The 23,289-nt window shown below is 40.0% G+C and overlaps 1 protein-coding gene across 6 annotated transcripts; it reads left to right on the forward strand.

The window, feature by feature from the left end:
* The first annotated feature begins 519 nt into the window (after positions 1-519).
* Positions 520-15,881, forward strand: LOC131223288 (uncharacterized). 6 transcript variants are annotated; one of them, XM_058218642.1, is made up of 11 exons: positions 597-736; positions 1,582-1,684; positions 1,990-2,061; positions 2,361-2,459; positions 2,620-3,032; positions 12,202-12,268; positions 12,377-12,430; positions 13,605-13,673; positions 13,819-13,884; positions 14,004-14,072; positions 15,601-15,881. In XM_058218642.1, exons 4-11 carry the CDS (start codon positions 2,448-2,450, stop codon positions 15,688-15,690), a joined length of 840 nt encoding a protein of 279 aa, XP_058074625.1. In that variant the 5' UTR covers positions 597-736; positions 1,582-1,684; positions 1,990-2,061; positions 2,361-2,447; the 3' UTR covers positions 15,691-15,881. The 6 variants fall into 6 exon arrangements, with proteins under 6 accessions (XP_058074622.1, XP_058074625.1, XP_058074623.1 ...); XM_058218640.1 differs by having other exon boundaries at positions 2,000-2,061; XM_058218641.1 differs by lacking the exon at positions 1,990-2,061.
* The last annotated feature ends 7,408 nt before the right edge of the window (positions 15,882-23,289 follow it).

Genomic DNA, 23,289 nt, shown 5'->3' on the forward strand with positions numbered 1-23,289 from the left:
GTGCAGCTCTATTTAAAAGACACTTGCGAAGTGGTCGTCGCATTCAACGTAAATGTGTAATTCAAAAACACCTATCAAATACGGGATTCTATTTTAATGATCCACGCAATTATTTGACAGGATACGCGGTTGATGTGAATACCCCAAAGCGAATTCTTGGACTGATGTAATTTTAACTTTTGATCATTCAACCTGGCCGGGACCAGCTATATGAGGCCATGGCTTTTTCAGCCTGGACCAGGTGACAGGGCTCGGCCCTAGCTTGTCCCATTACCATCCCTAGAGTTGTCAGTGGGACAAGCTGGCCTCTTGGCACTTTGGGCTTAGATTACTTTAGGCTGGGCTTGGTTTGCAATACTAGACCCGAGGAGGTTCCGGGCATAAGAAATTGAAGCCTGTTTAATAACCGGGCCGGGCTCTGGCTAGTTTTTTAAAAAAGCTTTTTGGGCTTGTTTAGACAGACCACGGTCCGACCCAAGACCAAGCCTGGCCAGTTAACAGCCCTACCGGGATTGCAGATGCATTTGTGCGTTATTGATAGAGAATCCTCGTTCGCTCGCTTTCTTCTTCTCTTCTTTCGTCTCCGTTTCAGTGGTATTGAGGTGTATAAAAGAAGAAGAGGAAAATGACTATAGACGACGACAATTCAATATACGTAGGCGGACTACCATACGATTCCACCGAAGACGACATCCGCAGAGTCTTCGATCTGTATGGCGCTGTCGTCGCCGTTAAGGTCCTTCCTTTTTCCTTCTCCTTCTTCTTATTCTAGGGTTTCTCTTCTACTATTTCAGCTGCCACTTATCAAGCACTCAATCTCCCTACACGTGCCCCTCATCTACGCTATCCGGACCTTCATCTTTCGGACTCTACCATGAATGTTTCGTATGCAAACAATCGTACAGGTCTGATGATCCTAGCCACAGGTTCTTTGCCCTTCGAATTTTGACCCCTTGCTTGGGCTGTCTTCTTCTTCTTCTAATGTTTTCCAATTGTAATCCTCAAATGGTGTCCAATTAAATATTAGGGTAACCTACTGACATGATTTTCAGTGTACGGCCCATCTGCAGTAGGGCTCAACTCATGAATGGTCTGGATCTTGTAATTGCGCACTACATGTTCTGTGATTGAGTGCTTGATTAGCTAGCTTAGATACTTGGATCCTGTGAATTGCATATTATACATACATGCATCAATTACATGTCATGAGAATCACTTCGGTTTTTCATAGAATGAATTGTTGTTTAGGATGTTTACCATGAGATCCTCCCCACCCAATTTGTGGGATTCAAATAAACGGTTGGAAAGAAAATGGTTGGTGGACAATCTTGAATGGGTGAATTTAGATGGTTATGATCATTTGATCAATGGGGTTTTCGGCTATTCTCCAAAATTTCGATGGTCCACACTCTAGAATGACATATATGTATATCACAAAAAAAAAAAAAATAAATAAAAAAATTCAAACATGTACGGCACACACACTGCAAACAGGTTGCTATTGTTTCATAAATGGTAGCAAGCTCACCCACATTGCACCCTTTAGTTCTTATTCAATTCCCCTTACCTCCGAATTTTCAGGAATGGTATTGAACTCCCATAGTGGTGCATCCTCTAACACTGATTCAGTTCCACGACTTCCAAATTACTGGGTTTTACGTTATTTTAGTTCAGGATTTCCCCAGTGAGTGTTTGATTCCCCTATCTTATCTAGATACAATTATGGCCTGTTTGGTAGACCCCTAAAAATGAGTTCATCTCATTTTAGTCAATCATATTTCATAATTATAAATTAAAGATCATGATTGTTGGTTGTCAAGAGTATTTTTAATCCTTGCCAACAAGAAATATGATCTCTACTACATCACTCTGATTACCTAAAATTAGATGGACCTATTTTTAGGCCTCTGCCAAATAGGCACTTAAATGTTATTTATATTGCAAGTCGGAGAGAGATTGCCAAAGTCATCACAACAGTTTGTCTGCAAGGAATTTTCAGGCGACTGTCTTTTTCCCTCGGCTACATTGTCATCCAAGCATACATGGGTATCACACATTCAGGTATATTAGTGGGATGACAAAGAGTTCTGTGAAATAGTTTCCAAGCTTTGATGTCAAGGGTGCTTCAGTAATATACAGTCAGTCAATTCATAGTCAGCCTTTATTCCTATGCATGTCTATGGATGACCGGCCAAAATTGAAGCTACCTCACCTAAGTGAATTACTGCTTGGAATACAATGAATCAAATTGTTTTGGGCACAGAAATTGCAGTATTGGAAAAATCTGGCGGGTTTTATATTTGAAAAGGAAGAACCCATTCAACACTATTTTGATTTTGAACATGTTTTTCTACATGCAGATAATTAATGATCGTGACGTTGGTGGAAAATGCTATGGGTTTGTTACTTTTACAAATCCCAGATCAGCAATCGATGCCATCAATGATATGAATGGAAGGGTATGTCTTTCTTTGTTTCCTTTGATTGGGATAGTCTGTATTGCTTCAGATGGTACTTCTTTGCTGCCGCTGTTTTGATTTATTTATAGTCTGGATGCAAGAGCAGATTTTTTCTTTTATTTCTCTGTTTGGGTTAGTGACATTTGAACTTTTAAATTAGACTATTGGTGGGAGAGTTGTAAGAGTAAATGAAGTGCGGACAAGAGGTGGAAGGATGAACTTCAATCGTGAAAATTTCCATCGGGATATGGATAGGGACATGGACTGGGACAGGGGCAGAGAGAGAGAAAGGGATCATGATCGTGATAGAGACCGCCATCGGGATCGATATAGTGATCGATCTCGAGATCGTGACCGAGAGCGAGAAAGAGAATATGAGAGCGGGCATGATCATGATCGTACAAGGGACCGTATCCTGGATCACGATAGAGAGGACCATGATCAAGAACGTAACCGGAGCCATGACTTAGATTGGGATAGGGACCAGGAGCGAGACAGAGAAATGGATAATGCTAAAGAGCGTGATAGAAGTAGAGATAAGGATAAAGAGCAACAATCAAAGACTCGGATTGGGTAAGTTCTATATTTTTTGCATTGTTGCTTGCCTATTTCTTTGTTTTCGCCTTTCATGTGGTGCTATCTGATATTCATCGATGGTTGATGCAGGATATTGTTTGTGTTCATAGCTATGCATTTAAGACCCTCTAGCAAGTTACTCATATACTAAACTGTTCAGTGGGTTTCTTCTTCCACGAATGCTTGGTATTACAGGCTGACACCCTTAATTTTGTAATATCAGCTATAATCTCACTTGAGGCAGATGTGGTGCCATATACTGCTGCAAACATGATTGCAAGTTTGTCTTATTCTGAACCGCTTCATATTTCTTTTTAAAATGAATATTACAATAAAATGCATGCAACACTATGGTTCCTGATCTGAAAAGCGAACTTGTGTCAACTACAGCGAAGGACATAATGCTGTAAATCATCATAATAATGCCTTGTTTTAAACAAAAAGCTACATGGCCTGCATGAAGAAACTGATGGAGACCCACATAATAAGGATGTTCCCTTCTTCTTCTCTTTTTTTTTTTTTTTTTTTTTTTTTGTGAAAAATTGTGTTATGTCAGCCTGTGCCTGTGCCGTAACTCACCTTGACGTGGCCCCGCCAATGATTAACACAACTAGATATATTTTTTGACAATACAAATTAATTTTGAGGGTTGTTATATTATTTAATTATTTAATGATCTCTTACTTATTAAAAAACATGATATTAGAACATCATCATCATTGTCACGTCACCAGCATAGCCTTGTCCCAGCCAAAGATTAAAGATCAGTTTCAGTGTACTGTATCAGTCACCGCCGAAACAGGTGTGTTAGTCATGTCAGCTGATACGGGTTGATATGCCCATTTTGGCATCCACACAATCCAATTAGATGGTTAGGATTTCTTGATCATTGTGATCTTAGAGATATGCTCCATCTACAATGTGTCCCATAGTTCAAATGGTCTGGATGGTTGTGGGTGCCACATGTGAGGAGGATGAGTCACCGCCACTTTGACAACTTACTGCTGTATCAACCGTCTTAGTTGATAGGCACTGCTCACCTGCTAACAGTACTCGCAGGTGAGTCACCCACTAACAATACTTGCATGTGAGTTATTTGACTCTAGCAGAGGATGATGCTTGATTCACGGTCAATCAGAAATTGTACATGTGGCATACATTAACTCAAATTAACCTGCTAAACTATCTAACCTACCGTCACTAGTTGAACAATCTTAACTTCTGATTTGTGGACACTTTGTTGGAATGGGACCATTGGATATTTTTTTGTTTTAACTGCACAATAAGTGTCCACCAATCCTATAGTCATATAATCAAATGTGTAATTTTTGGTTTGTGATACCTAAAATAGGGTGCATAATTTGGAGAGTTTAATTTAAATCAGTTGTTGCCGCATGCAATTTCTAAGTAGTTTCAAAGTGTCTCCATATCATCCATCATATTGATTGATTATTAAAGTTCTTCTCAAGGCCAAAACATCGTGAAACTGCTGCCCATGTACACACCACCACATGTGCCATCATGGAACATGGGTACAAAATCCAATCTGTCCATCAGGTGGGTCCCACTTTGAAGATGCATTTGCACAAAAATTGGTGTAGTCTACCTGTAAGGTTTGGCATAGTTCATAGGCAGGTAAAAGAAAATATTGCACTGTTTTTCTAACATTTTGGTCCACTAGTAGCCCAAGTTTTGGATATCTTATAGTCACTATTCGTATATCATCTGATCAATGGTCTAGATCACCGGTTAATGTTCTCACATACACCCCCTAACAAAAAAAAGGTGTATTTGGGATGAGTTGTGCAGGGCGACTCCGTATCTATCTGATGCAGGACCGATGCATGAACTGAATAACATGTGAGATCAAATAGCCGAATTAAGATATTTAACAAAAAAACATAAACATCATTATAATTATCACACATATCATGAAAATCAAAAGAACATTATGCATAATCCTAGCCTAAGCTACCAACATCGTAACATAAGATTATTAAATAAAAAGAACCTAGGATCTAATGGATTTAGGGACATCCAATTAGCATAGAATATAGTCTATTTTAAAATAGAAAATCTAATACAACCTAAGGTGAAAATTAAGGTTTTGGTAATTTGGGAAAGTAGGAAAATTAGGAATTTTAGGTCTAGAGTTAGGGTTTTTGGGATGGAAGAAAGGGATTTTCATATAATGAAGACGGGAAATAAAAAATGGGCAAGGTGGGATTCACACGTGTGGCCGAACGGTCACATGTGTGGCGTGGGGTGGATGGGTTTAGGTCGTTAGGGTTTGGATTGTGGATGGGTATGGGAAAGTTGGGTTTGGGAAAAGACGAAAATCTGGGATGGGATAATGAAGAACCTGAAGAAAATACCTGGATGGGGGAGAAAAGAGAAGATGGTGTGGAGATATATGGAGACCTTGCACCTCCGTTGATGAAGATTATCCTCGTACAAATTTTCCTTCTAAATCGCATGAAGATGGAAGAAGATAGCAAGAGCTTTTCTATTTTTTTTCTTTTAATCACAAAATCCAATGGAAGAGAGGTCACATGGCCCCCCTCTTTTCATAGATCCAAGAAGTTTCAAAAATTACAATTATTCTTCTGTCTTGTTAATTTTAACGAAAATAACCCTAGTCTAAATAAAATCAACTAAAATACTCATAATGTGTCCAAATATAAAATAATAAAAAACTAGATTCTAAAATATGATAAAGTCTAAAACGGATGTGGACGATCAATGATCAACGGCCCAATCATGTGATCTATGCGATCCAATGGCCCGATCGTCGCGTCCCTCCAATCCAACGGTCTGGATTACTCTATAAAGCAGCCCATATGCATCTTCTCAATGTGGGGTCTTACAGATGCTCGCACATGCACATGAGGTCTTTAGCACGATCACGGGTACTCGCCTAGCCACAGTTTAATCGTTGCGGCTTGCCTTCTCTGATACGTACGTAAGGGTATATGTGACGTGATGTCCTTATCACTATCTTCCTGATTTGGCCGATACGTGGGTGATATAGGGTGAGTCACACCTAAATGGGGGTGGGTTGGGGTGGTAATGGATCATCCATAATTGAAACGAGTACATATTTGGGGATACATACGGGTTTTGGCCAATACTTTAAACCTTGGTCCTATCTATTTAGGATCGGCTTTTAGGGTATTGTATCCGCAATAATTAACGCTGTACATCAAGCTGAGTTGAGTTGAGGTGGGCCAAGCTCGGCTTGACTTGTCCATGCTATACTCGAGTTCGAGCTCGCCCTCGAGCTCAACATTGAAGCTTGGCTTGTTTGCCAAAGCTTTCGAGTCGAGTTCGAGTCGAGCTAGTGGTTCGAGTCGAGTTGAATTTACCTCGATAGGTTAAGGGGAAGAAAAAGAGGGAATGGGGACGGGTAGGGTCGGGTAGAATTTTTTAGTAAAAACTTTTAAGTTTTAACTTCTTTTTTAAAACTTAAATATATATATATATATATATATATATATATATATTATATTCAATATTAATATAATATATAATATATTATTAAAATATATTACTCAAGCTGAGTTGAGCTCGAGCTCGAGCTTCGAGTCGAGTCGAGTCGAAATTCACCATGGTCAAACTTGGCTTGAACTCAACTCGAGCTTTAGTAAACAAGCTTGACTCACTTTGAGTCGGCCTTTCAAGCCGAGTCAATTTGAGCTGAGTCGAGCTGAGTCGAGCGAGCTTTTCGAGCTAGCTTGACTCGTGTACAGCCCAAGCAATAATTCATATATAAGGCTTTGATATTTATGTTTGGAATTTGCCTTTAAAAAAATAATAATAATTCATATATAAGGCCATATCCTCAATATGTGAGCAAGCCTTCACATCCTGTCTTACTACCTCAATCCAAGTCCTTTTAGGTCTTTCTTTCATTTTCTTTTTAGGCCTCCAATCATGAATCAATGTTCCCTTCACCAGGTTGTCTTGAATCTTCGTTGGACATGACCCAAACATCTTAATCTACTTTTTACATTTTATCTTTTATTGGGACTGTTATTTGGGTGCTACAGACCTCGTTCTTACTTCTATCCTTCCAAGACTCTGCACATTCATCTCAACGTCCTCATCTATGCAATTCTCAATTTCTTTTCATGATGTCTTCTAACTCCAAGTACTTTCTCCCAAATGGAACATCGCTTTTAGGAATCTCCTTACCATAGTTTAGTGATAGACATCCATGGTTGTAACATTGAGGTTTCAGTTTTAAGCTCAAGTTACCTACAAAAAGAAAAAAAGGAATCCCTTGATCGTCTAGTTTAACAAATGGCTCATTTGGTAACCATTAAAGTTGTATTCAGACATACTTGTTTGTCATCTGTGGACAAATCTGTCCTGGATAGCCCTATCTGGACTAGGACATGCTTTTGATTTTATCCTTGTGCAATTTGTCAAACACTCTGCTAGCAGTTGGTTATGGGCCTATGAACCACTTGTTTCATAGTGTTTTTAGTCTTGAGATATGTTGGACAAAGTTTATTGTATGAGGGGTATTTTTGTCATATTTACTTTTATTACTTAAATATAAGAGAAAGGAAGTGGGAGCGTGTTACCCTAACCCATCCTTATTCCCCTCATCTTTTCTTCTCTCTCTCTCTCTCTACTTTTCCATTCTTTTCTTCTCTTTTTCATCTCTCTGATGATCTACACACTCAACAAGCACATGTTGTTCACATTGGCACATGTTGTGCGTGCATTGTTTTAAATATCGACGATATCGACCGATACATCCCACGATATATCTTGTATCCCACTAGTGCGATATGAAACGCACAAGTAGTGCGATATATCCCACATGTTCGATCTGAGCATTTTCGAATTCCAGTCCTTTTATTTTCTGTAAATCATGCTAAATTAGTGTTAAATTGTTACAAATCGATGATTTTTTTTTAAATGTTTTTTTATGAAAAATCATGGATTGAGAGCTTCAATTTTGAGATTTGGAGGAGATGGGCCGAGTTGCGGAAAATTGAAAAAAAATTAAAATTTCCTAATTTCTTGCAAATCGTTTGCAATCTATGTTCAAATATCAAATCAAACATGTATGTAACTCAATCTAGTGATTCTTCTTTTTCTTTTGAGTATATTGCTTGTGTTTCCACACGTCTTCTTACATTTATAAATTATATGAATACACATTGAATATACTTGCATCAATTCAGTTAGACAATGCATAGATTATGACCCCAATACAAAGAAAACCGATTATGTGTATTTGTTTTTTTATAATGTTTTAATCAGTGTTTTTAGTAGCGCTGTAGCCTACGCTACGTAGCGTAGCATAGTGAAAACGCTACGTAGCATACGCAAGTAGTGTAATTCCCAGGTAGCGTAAGCTACAAGGTATGTAGCGTAGATAGTGTAAGCTACCTAAAATCTCATTTTTTTTAAAGTGTTTTTTTCTATGTTAGTTTAACACCTACTTTAAAATGGTGATGACTTATACCTATGACACATGGCACTACATTAAGTTAATCTGGACCATCCAAATTGTGGTTCCTATCATGGATAGAGCACTAGGATCAATTCGGACCATCCAAATTGTGGTCTATATCATGATTTTGTGATGTTTCAATAAATAAAAAAAAAGATGAAGTCACACTTAAAGATGTCTAATGGAGAGAGAGAGAGAGAGAGAGAGAGAGAGAGAGAGAGAGAGAGAGAGATTTTGCATGGAAATAAGTGGTTTATGATCCAGGTTCGTAATCAAGAACTCATAAAAATTATGTATTTTTTAAAAACTTTTATCATATTTTCTATTATTTTAACTAACAAATATGAAGGATTGTGTAGCTTATGGTACACGCTATAGAGGGCCAAATGCCACGCTACACGCTATTTAAAACACTGGTTTTAATTTATAAATGTGTATTGATGTCTTTTTTAACAATCACTGAGGTTTCATTGAAAAATTCGACCAATTTCCCAGTGTTTTCTCATGTTTCCAACAATAGTGATACATTACACAATACAACCGACATATCCCATGCGATAACCGATATGTATCCGTATCCCAAGAATGTGATACGTAATGCGATACCGATATTTCGAACACTGGGTGCGTGCATGTGACTACTGCAAGGCGCTTGAAGATGGACGGAGGTGCATCTGGCACATGTGCATATTGGCACATTTGCATATGCACATGTGCACAAGACGCACACGTAGGGTGATTGAAGATCACTAATGTCACGTGTGAAGTGCATGAGATGAGTTTAATTGAACTTTTCCCTCCTTTGGGGTTCTAGCATGAATCTTTCTCTGGTCGTGATTATTTATTTTGATGTGTAATAACCCAAGTGGAGTTGTTAAAACACACCAGCATACACAATCTCCCAAAAAAAAAAAGAAGGAACAAAAAATGGATTATTTTTTAGAATTTCTTTTTTATAGAATATAGGTGTCACAGAAGTTGCCTGACATTTTCAAAATATCACAAAACAATATCGTGGATTTATATAACATGACCCTCATTGATATATCATGATATAATGGCCAATACCTACAAATTATTGATGATACTCAGAACTCTTTTGTATTCTAGGATAGTTTTGTGCCATGATCTAATGTTGCTGATATATCGGCCGATATATCAACCAATATTCGCAATACATAGAACACATGTATGGACACATTCGTCTTGGACAGGCCTGTAATTTTATCCATATGTTGTTTGTCAAACGCTTTGGAATACATATGGATTAACAGGCACGTCTTACTGATGCATGTTGTCACATGTGGAGCGTGTGTAGATTTATAGGGACACATGTGGCACATGTGGAGCACTGAAAATTAATGGTGGCATTTGTGGGGTCCTTGAAGACGGATGGAGGAGCATGTGGCACATTTGCTTGTTCACACATTTCCACAAGTGGACACTTGGGGCACTTGAATATAGATGGTGGCTCATACGCCACATGTGCAACATGTGGGATATTAATAGATGTGGGGCATATTAACACTGTTGATTGTAATTTTATGGTGCACCCAAATGGGAACGAGGATGGACATAATCTTTTTTCTTTTTTCTATTTCTGTATAGACACTACTGCGATTCCTCATCAAGGAACTATTTGGATGCATGTAAATGCCATTCCTCATCAAGGGACTATTTGGATGCATGTAAATTTGTCCTGCACGTGTTGTCTTGTGTATGATATGCAAATCATGCAATGTTGGACTACTTGCATCATGCCTTGTTAGTCAAGCACCTGAGATAAGGAGTGGTGGATCCATGTGGGGAGCTTAAGATGGTTGGTTATGCATGTAGCGTTATGTTGCATGTGCTCATTGAATGACACATTTGGCAATGTGATGTGCTTGAAGATTGATGAGGGCACATGTGGCACATATGGGCAAGGTATTCAAAAAAGGTCACGGTGCCGTAATGGCCACCGCTGTTACTGTTACGATATGGGTGGTTATAGAGTTATTATTTTATTTTTTTGGAAAAAATGTCGGCCTTGTAATGGCCGTTACAGGCCATTTTTCCGTAACGGCCGTTATGACCCTGAAAGACATAATGGTTCTCACCATTTTTCCATCTCAACATCCTCGCTTCAACTACGCTCATCATGTGAACACGTTGTTCCTTGACTTCCCAACATTTTGTCCCATTAAGCATGGCTGGTCTTTTAGCTATCCTATAAAATTTCCCCTCCAGTTTCTTTGGTATGCGGCAATCTCATAAAACTCTAGAGGCACATCTCCACATCATCCACCCAGCTCTACTTCTATGGGCAACAGCCTTATCAATATCTCGTACAAAACTCCCACATGCATAATTAAGGGTTAAGATATTATATATTTCTATTTTAATATTTTATGGACCTGTTGGTCAAGTGGCTTTTAAAGCCACTATCTGACATTTTGTACCCTGTCTTGTGCATGTGTTTGTGCCCAAGGTACAAATATGCAGACAGAAGTGGCCTAATTTGTGTACACTAGTACTTTATGTCTAATCTTTCTGATTAGACTTCTAAAGGCTTGGCACGGTGTCAGATTAGGCAAGCACATGACATCATTATGGAGAATGGCTCTTCTGGCCGTTTGGTGGTCTGTTTGGGAAGAAAGAAATGGGAGATGCTACAGGGATGTCTCCAACTCGGTGGAATTCGTAGTGCGTAGAGTTAAGCAGTTAATAATAGAGTGTGCCTCAAACATAGATAATCTAAAGGGCTGTAATTTTCTTTTTCTTGGGGCGTAGGTGGTTCGCTTCCTCAGCGGCCCCACTCCTCCTGTTGTTTCTTTTTTCTATTAATATAAATCTTGTGACTTTTCAAAAAAATAAAAATGTCTAATCTTTGGATTCCAGTGCCAACTTGAATTCATGTGTATTGAATATTGATGTACACATCTTATTAGGCATATGGAGTGTAATCATGTGCCACTAAACATGAACATTCTATGTATGCATATCCCATGTGTATATATGCATGCAAACTCGTGCTCTTGCACTATAGCGCATGCAGCGTGAAGGGAAGCAGCAACAGATTCAGGTGTGGGAATGGGGAAGTGTCTGTTTTTCAAAATGTTTGATAGTAGAAAGGTGGGAGCGGGAGTGTGAAGGAAACACTATCCGAAGCGGAAGTGGCACCTACTTTGGAAGGTTCATGCAGCTAAGTCTTGTGCATGTGGAGGTATATGTACACAGGCACGTTAGGATGATTTAACTGAAGTGTAACATATGGTGTCAATGCTATCTGCAACTATTACATTTGAAGCACCAGTGGATGAATTCCAAATTCATGTGAGGCTGGTAATTTTCCACTAGACTGTCTTAAATATGTTGCGGGCGTTTGCTCATGCCACCCACAGGCCCAAAGGACATCTTAATAGAATATGTGGATTTCATGCTTTCATAAATGGTGAGTTGGGAATATGTTCTATCAGGCATCACGGCATACTTTTTTGTGCTATAGTACTTGCAGTTCAATTGAATGCTGTATTGAGGTTATCTTGCTGCAGAAATTGTGTGGCTAAAGGTTAACTTTATTTATTTATTTATTCTTTCTATTAGTTGAATTCCATCCAAATTGGTATGATTTTGTTAAGATTTTCCTAGAAACATCTCTTCAGGGAATCATATCAGTTTTATAGTTTCTTGATTTTGCTTCTTTCTCCTTCTAAGCAGTCAATTTGGTGATCGGCGAAGTAGAGAGTTATCATCAAATTCCAGCGATGAGTATCATGACCAGGTAATAGGTTTGATTATTCAGTTTGGTTTATAGAGAACTAATCGGTGCCCATTTGATGTTGACCATGGAAGGTGTTTGTTTCCACTTATAAATTTTCATGTGGATCAGGTAAAAGAGCAACTAGAGATATCCACTAAAAGGCATGACGAGCTCCAAAATGAGGTATTTCTACTTATGTTGAATGGATCCGTGGATAATTTTCCAATCTTTTATTTTAAGAACTCATGGTGTTGTTGTTCCTGTATAAACAAATAGTGAATAAACCATTTCTGATGTTTTTTTTATTTATGCCAAGGCATATTGACTTGACTCTATTTAGAATGCCACTAAAACATTTCACCTTAAAGTTCTGGACTTTTTGGGAAAATTAACTAAAACAATACGTTCTTCATCCTTTTATATTCCTTCAACTAGGAATCAAGAACCTACTCACTCCATTTTTGACTTTTTGTAGACCACTTTTCTATCATTCTTTCTTTTGGATAATGTGCCATGCCGTACGTGGTTGTGCTCAGTCTTGAAACTCCCCAACCAGTATTATCCTTTGGTAGAGCTCTCATAACACTCAGAATAGTGATGGGTGAATGCTCAAAGTAACCAATGATCCTTCTATTGCTTCCTCATAGAAGAACCAGTCAGAAATGTGATACACAATATGGAGTTAGGTTTGGTGCTTTCCTCGGAACATTGGTTAGTCTAAATGGTTCCTTGGAATCAGATTTCGGTGTTTATGAATGGCTGACCCATGCTTGTGGGAAGTCGTGGTATCAGATTATGCTGCAAAATAGTTCTAGAGTGTACCATGTCACCTGGTACTGGATTCAGTAATTATGGATCAACTCAGGCTCTACAAATACTCAAATGGGCTGATATTCCCAGGTCCATTTGTTATGTCTTGATATGGCCTGCTGATATTTTGAACCGAGCTTGGAAGTCTTCTACATGCTAGTGCCAACCTTCTAGTAATTTTCCACTTCCACTTTCCTATGTTGCCATTTTCCGACCCATTGGGCCATAGCTTCTTTTCTACTGCTGGTCCCACTTCCTGCTGCTTCGTGATGCTATATATGACCTCTAAAAATAGACCTCATCGAGGTGTTCTCAGTGTTTTCTTAGCTTAAAGTCACATGTAGTAAATGAATCCAAGTAGGAAATTGTGCTGCCACTTCGTTGATATTGCACCCACGCAGGGACTACAGCTATTTACTGATAATTGAGTAGTAATGCCTTGCACGTTGCTTTCAAGTTTCCATGGCCATAGAAACCATGTTTCAATCCTTGCTTCATTGAATATGTCCAATGAATAACAGAACATGAATGTCTTATGCATCATCAGATTGCTCAGATTGAAGAGAAGTATGAAGAGAAAGAAAAGCTTGTTTCAGAGTTACAAAAGAAAGCTCAGGTAAGTTTTCAAATTCCATATCATCTGTGTCAGGTTCCTTCCTTTCCTGTCATTCATAGGGAGCCAAAGCTAATATGGACTAAGCTTACTGTCTCACCTGATTTCCTTCATTTTACTCATTCGAGTGGTTTGATCACAATCATAGAAATTGGAGGATGCCTTGGTGGCTGCAAAGAAGCTCACTTCTCAACGGCAGACACAAATGACCAAGGTAATTGTATGTTTACCAGGTTACCTTTATCTATTTATTTATTTATTTTAGTTTGAAAACTCAGCTGTTGATTGACTATAATTGTAGACTGATAAAACCTCTCTACTTGCATCGTGCAGTTGCAGAGAGGTCTTCTGCAAGTAAAAGAATATAGTGAAAGGCTCAAAAGCTCTGAACAGGAACTTCAGGTTAATATCTTTCCACTTTCACTTTCCGGACATTCTGGGCACCTTTGGTGATTGTACTGATCATACGTTGGGCTTTTGAGTTTTTGAGACATGCTGTGATCTCTGGCCCATCATTTGGACGATCCGGAATCTGGATTGACTTGAAAAGACTTACACGTGTGCCCCAAGTACCATGGATGTGTCACCTTCATTTAAGAAATGGTAGCCAGTGCACATAGTAGTAGGGGCTGTTAACTGGTTGGTACTGGGGTTTATTTTGGCCTGGATTTCTAACTGATTGGGCTCGGTATTTAAAAATTTGATATTGGTTGGCCCAGACCCAGCCCATTTACAGCCCTATATGTTTGTCACCATCCATTTTATAGGCTATCAATTGGATGGTTAGAAGTATCCAATGGTTTGGTTGTTGCAGGGTGGCTCATGAAGAGTGGGCTGGACCTATTGGCGCAGTCTGGATCATTTGATAGGACTGTCCATGTGTCCCTGTGCCCCTGTGCAACAAAGAGGCGATAGACTAAAGTGTTCAGAGCACTGGACATATTTGCTTATTAAATAAATCATTTTTTTCTTGGTTGAAAGTTAAATTTGGGTATTAACTCCCATGTATCTTAGTGACGTGATGCCACATCATCAAGGTTGTTTTTGGGCAAATATTGGATCGGGTTAAATCCTGTTTTAACATTTGGCTATCTATCTTGACTACAAACATTTTCTATCACAGAAACATGGCAGCATTTTGTTGATTCCACCACATTATGAGCTGAATGAAACACTCCCAAAAACCATGGTGCTCATATGGGTTTAAGTTTGTGGTTGTTATTGTAGATAGGGTTGAGAACACGTACATGTATCTCCATACCATCTAAAAAGAAACATGTTTGTGCTTCTCCATGCTGTCTACAGTAGTTTTATCATAAGTTTGTCCCTCAAAAATCTCTGGTTGGTATAAATTCTTTGTGAGCTTCAAATTTAATTTCTAATTTGAGTAGTGTGTGCTTCATAGTTTGTTTCCTTCTTTTTTCTTGCCCAACTGTGTTAGAAATGCAAAGGCCAATCCTGCTCTTACCATGTGCAAGCAACATCTGGGCCTTCCATTAGTTGTTTCCCACCTTGTATGAGTTGTAGCCCGAAATTCAAGATGTTTTGGTTCTCAGACCATTCATGTGTGAAAAATATGGACACATGAAAAAAATTGACAAATGGTCCACGTTTGGCGAACCCATGTATCTCACCTGATGACTGGAGCAGCCTGTTTTTCTTGCTGTTGCATGTATGATGGGGTCCACCTGGTGAACAGCCTGGATCTTGCACACACTGGGAGAGTATGATTAACAATTCTGCCCTCACCAGTATCCTTAGTTGGGCTCTTTTTTCTTTTTCTTTCTTTCATTCCCCCTCCCCCCCCCCCCCCCGCCCGGTCAGCGCAGTTGTTGTTCGTCTGCAAATATGATGTTGAACTCACAAGTTGCCACATCTTACATGTATGCATGCCATTCACTCATGGTTGTTTACATCTTGATCCTTGCAGTCACTTGTGGATGTGACAATGGTTGAAGCTGATGAAGGTGAGGAAATTGGAGCAAGGGATGGCACCCTGCATGCAAATGGCAAAGTTTGAGTCCCATATGGGTGGGTCAGTCTGTATCGCTTTTGATGGCCGCTAATGAAGCATCCTGGTGTCAGGTTCATGTTTTACTTCATCGTGATGATGTTTTAAATGAACAAAATGGTTAGTTTCAGTAATCAGCTGTCCCTAAAATGATGCATCTGGACTTCCTCATTTTTCTGAGTTTTAGATTTTTAGATTAACGCGCTGTGCTCTTAAGCTTGTGTAAGCTAGTTTGGGTCCATGATCTCAACTTCGCATTTGTGGGGTTAAAATCACAAGGCAAAAGCTCAAGCCCATTATCTTGTACCCTAAACCCTAAACACTAGGATCTCTGCTTTAATTTCTAAACACTAACGACAGCGTATTGTAACTTGCAAGTGAAGATTATTTGGGCAAAACTTCATATTATAACATGGTTATGGATGGGTGATGGGGACATCACGCACACACGCACACGCACGCTGCTCTCCGCACGTACGTACGCAAGGAAAAGGAGGGCCCCACCGTTGATATGGCTCAATGACGACGTCCAAAGAGGGCCTCCTAACTAAAAGATAAGTTTTGGTTTAAAAAAAATGGGCCCGATAATCAAGAAAAGCTCATCATGGGATCTCATGATCGTGGCCCATTCGTCGGATGGATTTCATATTTTAAGTTTTACTTATTGTTATTATTTAGAACATCGTGAACACTTTAGATTTCTTTGTTTGGTATTTATTCTAGTTTACTTCTTCGCTAAGTAATAGGTAGCGCACATGGTGCGAGTTTTTGGGGTATAGGGTTTTCCCTATAAATAGGCACCCCTTGTAGTTCTTTTTATTCATTCAAGTTTAATAAAAATTTCTGCTTTATTTTTCTACTCTCTTCGTGAGTCGTGGAAGAATTCAAAAGTGGGTGCGAAGTTCTCCCTTTTTCGAATGGCTAATTACCGTGGTGCGAAACCACATCTATCCTCATCCGCCTCTGCCCTCTTCCATCCATTTCTCTCATCTTCTATCATCATTATTACTTTGAATTTTTTAGCTTTTGCATCTATTCATCCCCCTACAGCTAGTTTCCAAAATCTGAACCTATAGGAGGGCTGAAACTTCAGCGGAGCACTACGCCTCGACCTTACATCGGATCGTCGTCAAACTGAAGGGATTAGAGGTCTCCTCTGGCCAACCAAGGCCTAAGTATCACTTTGGGGAGGCGGACTTCCATCACAAGTGTGGTCAGCCCACCCGCGCACGTGCGTCAGCCCCGGGTCACCATCTGCATGCAGGAGCTTTCTCCGAGTCAGGTTTTCCTATTGGAGTTCTCCCCTGGCCGACCAAGGCTTAGGTGTCACTTTGAGGAGGCGGGTTTCTATCACACGTGCATCAGCCCCGGGTCACCATCTGTATGCAGGAGCTTTCTCCGAGTTAGGTTTTCCTCCGGTTTTTCTCTTTTCATTTATATTTTCTAAACCATTGCCTTAGTTTGCATTAGCTTGAATTTATTTGCCTTTTTTAAAAAAAAAAAAAAAAAAAACCGTAGGGTTCCTTAAATTGAAATTGGGGAATCCCTTGGATTAGGGACTGACTTTTATGCATGTGTGGTTGATTTCTATTTCCCTTTAATATCGTTTAGTTTATAATTTTTATTGGTCCAGTCTTAGCATATGTCAGCCTGGACCCATATAGATTCCTCTTTTTAATTGAATGATTTGAATTGTCATGTGGGATGTGGAATTTGTGTAACTGTTTCTGAATTGTATGATCTAAGCCTGAATTCTTGCATCTCATACTTAAATTTCATGCCCTGCATCAAATTTGGTATCAAAGTTTAGGGTTCTTATAAAGGAATACATTACATGTTTAGGGTTAGTTTGTTTGAGTCCATCATGCATTTAGTTCATCATATGTAGCTTTTGGGAGTCCATAGTCCTTGATATTAGTTGCTGAAATTTCTGTCAGCAGGAAGTTAGCAATTTACATTGCTGTAACTTTTTGTTATTCCTTTATTTTGACAACTATATTATTGGATTTTAGTAGCACTACGTAGTTTCCCTCATATCGAGTCTCATAGGATCATTAAGTCTCATATAGTCATCGCAGGAAGTCCTTAGGTGGAATTGCAAGTTGTACGCCCACACGTACGAGTCATGGTTTTGGCTAGCACCCTACACTAAACATGGAATAACTGTTAGAGTCACTAAACAAGCTGTCCCAGCAGATCGAGTCTTGGAGTAAGTGCTTGGAACAAGACATAGATCAACGCCTTGACCAAATAAAAGCCTCCCTCAGGACAAACTCCACCATTAGGGAAGATGGCCAATCTCAGGTAGGTGGCCAGGAGGATAGACTAATAAATGGAAGTGGCCAAGGAATCAGTCATGGGCGTGCATTCGTACCCCCACCCCATGAGGGACATCAAGATCATTATTTTGAGGGGTACAACGTGTGCGGTCTCGTGGCTAGAGAGAGTGCACCAGAGGCTAATGTAGAGTTACCTACTAAGGCCATTTCGGTAGTGGATGAGTTTCATGATGTCTTTTCTGATGATCTACCAGATGAGTCTCCCCCTAGGAGGGATATAGAGCACACTAGAACATGGGATACCGTTATACCTACAGCCGAGTTTGCGTTTAATAGTTCTGTCAATAGGTCCATAGGTCTCCAGTCCGTATGAAGCCGTTACTGGTTATAAACCTGAAAAATCTATTGATCTTGTCCCTATGTCACCGTCCCATAGGCCGTCAGAGCCTGCAGAGTCTTTTGCACATCACATTCATTCATAGCATCAAGAAATCAGGCAGAAGATCACTACTAATAATGAACATTACAAATTTTCTGCAGATCAGCATGAACGTTTCAAAGAATTCAATATTGGAGATTCTGTGATGGTTCGCATCAGGCCCGAGCGGTATCCTCTGGAGGCCGTTCGTAAGTTACACGCGCGTAACGCTGGACTCTTCAAAATTATAAAACGAAACGGTCTCAATGTGTATGAGTTAGATCTTCCACTTTTCATGGGAATTAATTTCACATTCAATGTGGAGGATCTAGTTACTTTTCAAGAGACCATTGATACTTTGTCCGGCCCTTCGCCCACTTATCCTGATTCTCCAGATTTATTCCTTGATCCATGCCCCCTCCCATACCTACCATTCCCGACCCATTTTTCCAGCCTCTACGTCCCATACCTACCCATCCCGGCCCATTTTTCCAACCTCTACCTCCCATACCTACCATTCTCGACTCATTTTTTCAGCCTCTACGTCCTATACCTACCCGTCCCAGCCCATTTTCTCAGCCTCTACCTCTCATACCTACCATTCCCGATTCATTTTTCCAGCCTCTACCTCCTATACTTACTCTTCCCGACCTTTCTTCCCAGCCTCTACCTCCCATACCTAGCGTTCATACACCCAAAGAGAAAATATAGGATATCCTGGACCATCAGATAGTTTCAATGTCGGATGGCGAGTTTCAGAAGTACCTGATTATATGGAAGTCACTCTCAGCTTCAGACATCACGTGGTTCACTAAGGAGGAGCTTCGGAGACTTGATCCTAATATCTTGGAGTGGTTCAGGAGTTTTATTTCGCTAGTGGCAGAATCTTCGCAGACGGGGAGAATTGATGGGGACATCACGCACACACGCGCACGCACGCCGCTCCCCCTACGCACGTACGCAAGGAAAAAGAGGACCCCACTGTTGATCTAGCTTGATGACGATGTCCAGGGAAGGCCTCCTAACTAGAAGATAAGTTTTGGTTTAAAAAAAGTGGACCCGATAGTCAAAAAAGCCTATCATGGGGATCTCATGATCGTGGCTCACTCGTCAGATGGATTTCATATTTTAGGTTTTGTTTTAAGTTATTATTTAGAACATCGTGAACGCTTTAAATTTTTTTGTTTGGTTTTTATTTTAGTTTACTTTATCGCCAAGTAATAGGTTGTGCACATAGTGCGAGTTTTTGGGGTATAGAGTTTTCCTTATAAATAGGCACCCATTGTAGCTCTTTTCATTTATTTAAGTTTAATAAAAATTCTTGCTTTATTTTTCTGTTCTTTTCATGGGTTGTGGAAGAATTCAAAAGTGGGTGTGAAGCCCTCCCTTCTTCGAAGAGCTAACTACCGTAGTAGGAAGCCACATCTATTCTTATCTGACCCTGCCATCTTCCACCCATATCTCTCATCTTCTATCATCATTATTGCTTTGAATTTCTCAGCTTTTGCAGCTATTCATTCCACTATATCCAGTTTCTAAAATCTGGACTTGTAGGAGGGCTAAAACTTCGGCGGAGCACTACGCCTCGACTTTACTTCGGATCGTCATCAAACTTGGAGGGATTGGAGGTCTCCACTGGCCGATCAAGGCTTAGGTGTCACTTTGGGGAGGCGGACTTCCATCACACGTGCGGTCAGCCCACCCGCGCACGTGCGTCAGCCCCGGGTCACCATCTGCATGCAAGATCTTTCTCCTAGTCAGGTTTTCCTATTGGAGGTCTTTTCTGGCCGATCAAGGCCTAGGTGTCACTTTGGGGAAGCAGGCTTCCATCACACGTGCGTCAGCCTCGGGTCACCATCTGCATGCAGGAGTTTTCCCGAGTCAGGTTTTCCTCAGGTTTTTCTCTTTTTATTCATGTTTCCTAAACCATAACCTTAGTTTGCATTAGGCCTAATTTATTTGTCCTTTTTTTATTTTTTATTTTTTTACCTTAGGGTTCATTGAATTGAAATTGGAGAATCCCCTTGGATTAGGGGCTGATTTTTATGCATGTGTGGTTGATTTCTGTTTCCCTTTGACATCGTTTAGTTTATAATTTTTATTGGTCCAGTTCTAGCCTGTGTCAGCCTGGACGTGCATAGATTTTCCATTTTAATCGAATGATTTGGATTGTCATGTGAGATGTGGAATTTGTGTAACTGTTTCTGAATTGGTATGATCTAAGCTTAAATTCTTACATCTCATACTTAAATTTCATATCCTGCATCAATGGGCAAATCTCATTACAAAATATTCACACCAACGACAATATGGTGGATATCTTGACAAAGCTTATTTTAATGGAGAAGTTTATTTGGTGCATGACTTTCTTGGGGCTTGTTATTAATTACTGATGTTTGGGTAGCTGTTGTTGGTATTGTTTTTCGTATTATTAGAGAAGCTTGTCTTCAAGTGGGTGAATGTTGAGCTGATGGCTTATTCGTGTGTAAAATGCATGTGTTTGCTATTTCTTAGGTTTGTTGCACATATGAAGTTTAATTTCTTAGGCTTTTAACTACTTCTCTTTCTTGAGCCTTTTATCAATAAAAAAAGAATGTGTAGAGAGAGGGTTTCACAATGAGAGATTCCTTGCATGTGGGAAGAGTGAGAGCAGGTAAGCCTTCTGTTCTCTTGATTTTTATTATTTTAACGGAGAAAAAAAGTTCTGTAGGGGCATATGGCCGAACCATGCAAAGATATGTGCCTTATTATTATTATTATTATTATTTAATTGTGGTTTTACATCGCCTACATCAGTTGCATGCGGGCGTTTTCCCCATCAAATTATTGAGTTTTTGTAGATCCACAGTAGTACCCCAAAGGCGAACAGTTCTCATGAACGAACGTCTCTCCATCTTTACAAGTGTCTTCATGAAGTATAAGGTGGCCCCATCAACGTTTATGACCACATGGACAGTTAATAATTGACGGTTTAGATTCAACTTTTTTGTGGACTGCCTGATAAGTAGACTGTTGTTACTCTTAGAATGAATTTCGGGCAATGGACGATCCAAGGATTGTCTTACTTGTGGATGGTTCAGATCAATGATCTGATCATCCACAAGTTCAATATGTAATATGATGCAAGTTGCCCTGTGCATTCGTCATTAAATATTTAGGCCATCTGTGGAATGTCCCTACCTGTGAAGGTGCCAATGAGCCCAGTAGCCATTCCGGCTGGACGAACCTAACCCGGCATTGGGTTGGCTTGGACCTACAAGCTAGGCCTTGCATGCATGGTCCAATCAAATCAGTCCCAAAATAGTCATCAGGTGGTGCACAATATTGAAATGAATTGACGGCCCTATGATTCAACGTACGGTCCACCTCACTCAATGAGTAGGCCCCAGCTGACGAGAACTACTACCCTAATTCTTATGCTTGGGTTTGCTTTCGGTGGGACCCACTTGACTAAAGGATCAGATGTTGCACACGTGTGGCCGCATCACGTGTATTGTAAGCTCTTAGATCTCTTTCACCACAAACCACCTTAAAAATTTCTCTTAACTTCGTTGGGTAATCAGGTGTGCTCACAATACCTTGTGAAAAACGATGGTTTAATATTGGCTAAAACAAAAGGAAAATCCAACCATTGATATGGACAATTCATCAGATGGGCCCCACGTATCTCTCTAGCCAAGCGGTGGGAGTAGACGAACGGGAAGAAGGGTGGAGTGGCCATGAAAAGTGTGCTTGATCAAATGGACGGTGCATAATGATGATAAAACCGTACATAAGTTTGACACACTTAAGATGCACCATATCATGGTCCAAATCAGTTGCACTATGGGATTATTACTGCACTAATTCAAGGGGGACGATGGGCCAGGATGGGCCTAGTCTGACACTCCCAGGCCTGTGCCAAGTCCAAACCCATATGGGCCTTTCCCAGAAGGCCCAAGCCTACCCAGAAAACAATTGCTTGGGTAGGGCCCGTCCGAACTGGCCCAGCTTAAAAAGTGGTTATTATTATTATTATTATTATTATTTTAAAATTTCCCACGTGAATATTTGTAATCCATCTATTTATCAAGTGGACCATACATGCAGAGAAAATAGACATGCTGGAGGAATGATCCGAGCCATTTGATTTATCTCGTTGATTTAGAGCCCTACAAATTTATCTTTTACTATCCATTTGATAGGCACTAAGGGCCCGTGTGGCCAATGGTATTAAGTTGTATTAAATGAGATTGCATTGCTAATCCCACCTCGAGATTAGGAATGGCATATTTGGAAGGAGTGTGGGATGGGATTAAAATTAATTTTATAGGCTTTGAAAAATGAGCCTTGTGTTGAAAGTGTGAGATGGGATTTCCAAATCCCATGGAGGATGAATTTTTCCTTTACCTAAGTGTAATTTGAAAGGAAATTTCGAGATTTACTTTTAATTGTATACATTCCAAATATGGTATTGAAAAATATGAGTTACACCCAATCCAGGGACAATAACTTACCCATACATTTATTGTTACTTTTACAATTCAATCCACCTTAATCCCACCTAATGCAGTTGGCAAAACGAGCCCTAAGTGGATGGTTAGGATCATTCCATCAGTGTGACTCTTAGCATATGCTCCATCACAAGGCACCGTCTACCTCGGAGATCAACTTTTTGGAATGAACTTTGAACCATCGGCCATTCGTGGTGGGCTTCGCAAGGTGTAGGGTCCCAATCCACTGTTGACGGTGGTGGCTCTATCCTATCATTTCCGTACTTTCTGTACCGTCCGTAAGAGGCGTAAAAGACAAGAAAACCCTCCATTTTCAAAGACCGATTTCGTCCCTATCGCGCTAAAAGCGAGTCCGAGACGATGGTAGACCCTCGTCCGGACTGGAATCTTGTGGAGCACTTCTATGCGGAGTCTACAA

Source organism: Magnolia sinica, chromosome 13, assembly GCF_029962835.1.
Source record: "Magnolia sinica isolate HGM2019 chromosome 13, MsV1, whole genome shotgun sequence".
Classification (NCBI taxonomy): Eukaryota; Viridiplantae; Streptophyta; class Magnoliopsida; order Magnoliales; family Magnoliaceae; genus Magnolia; species Magnolia sinica.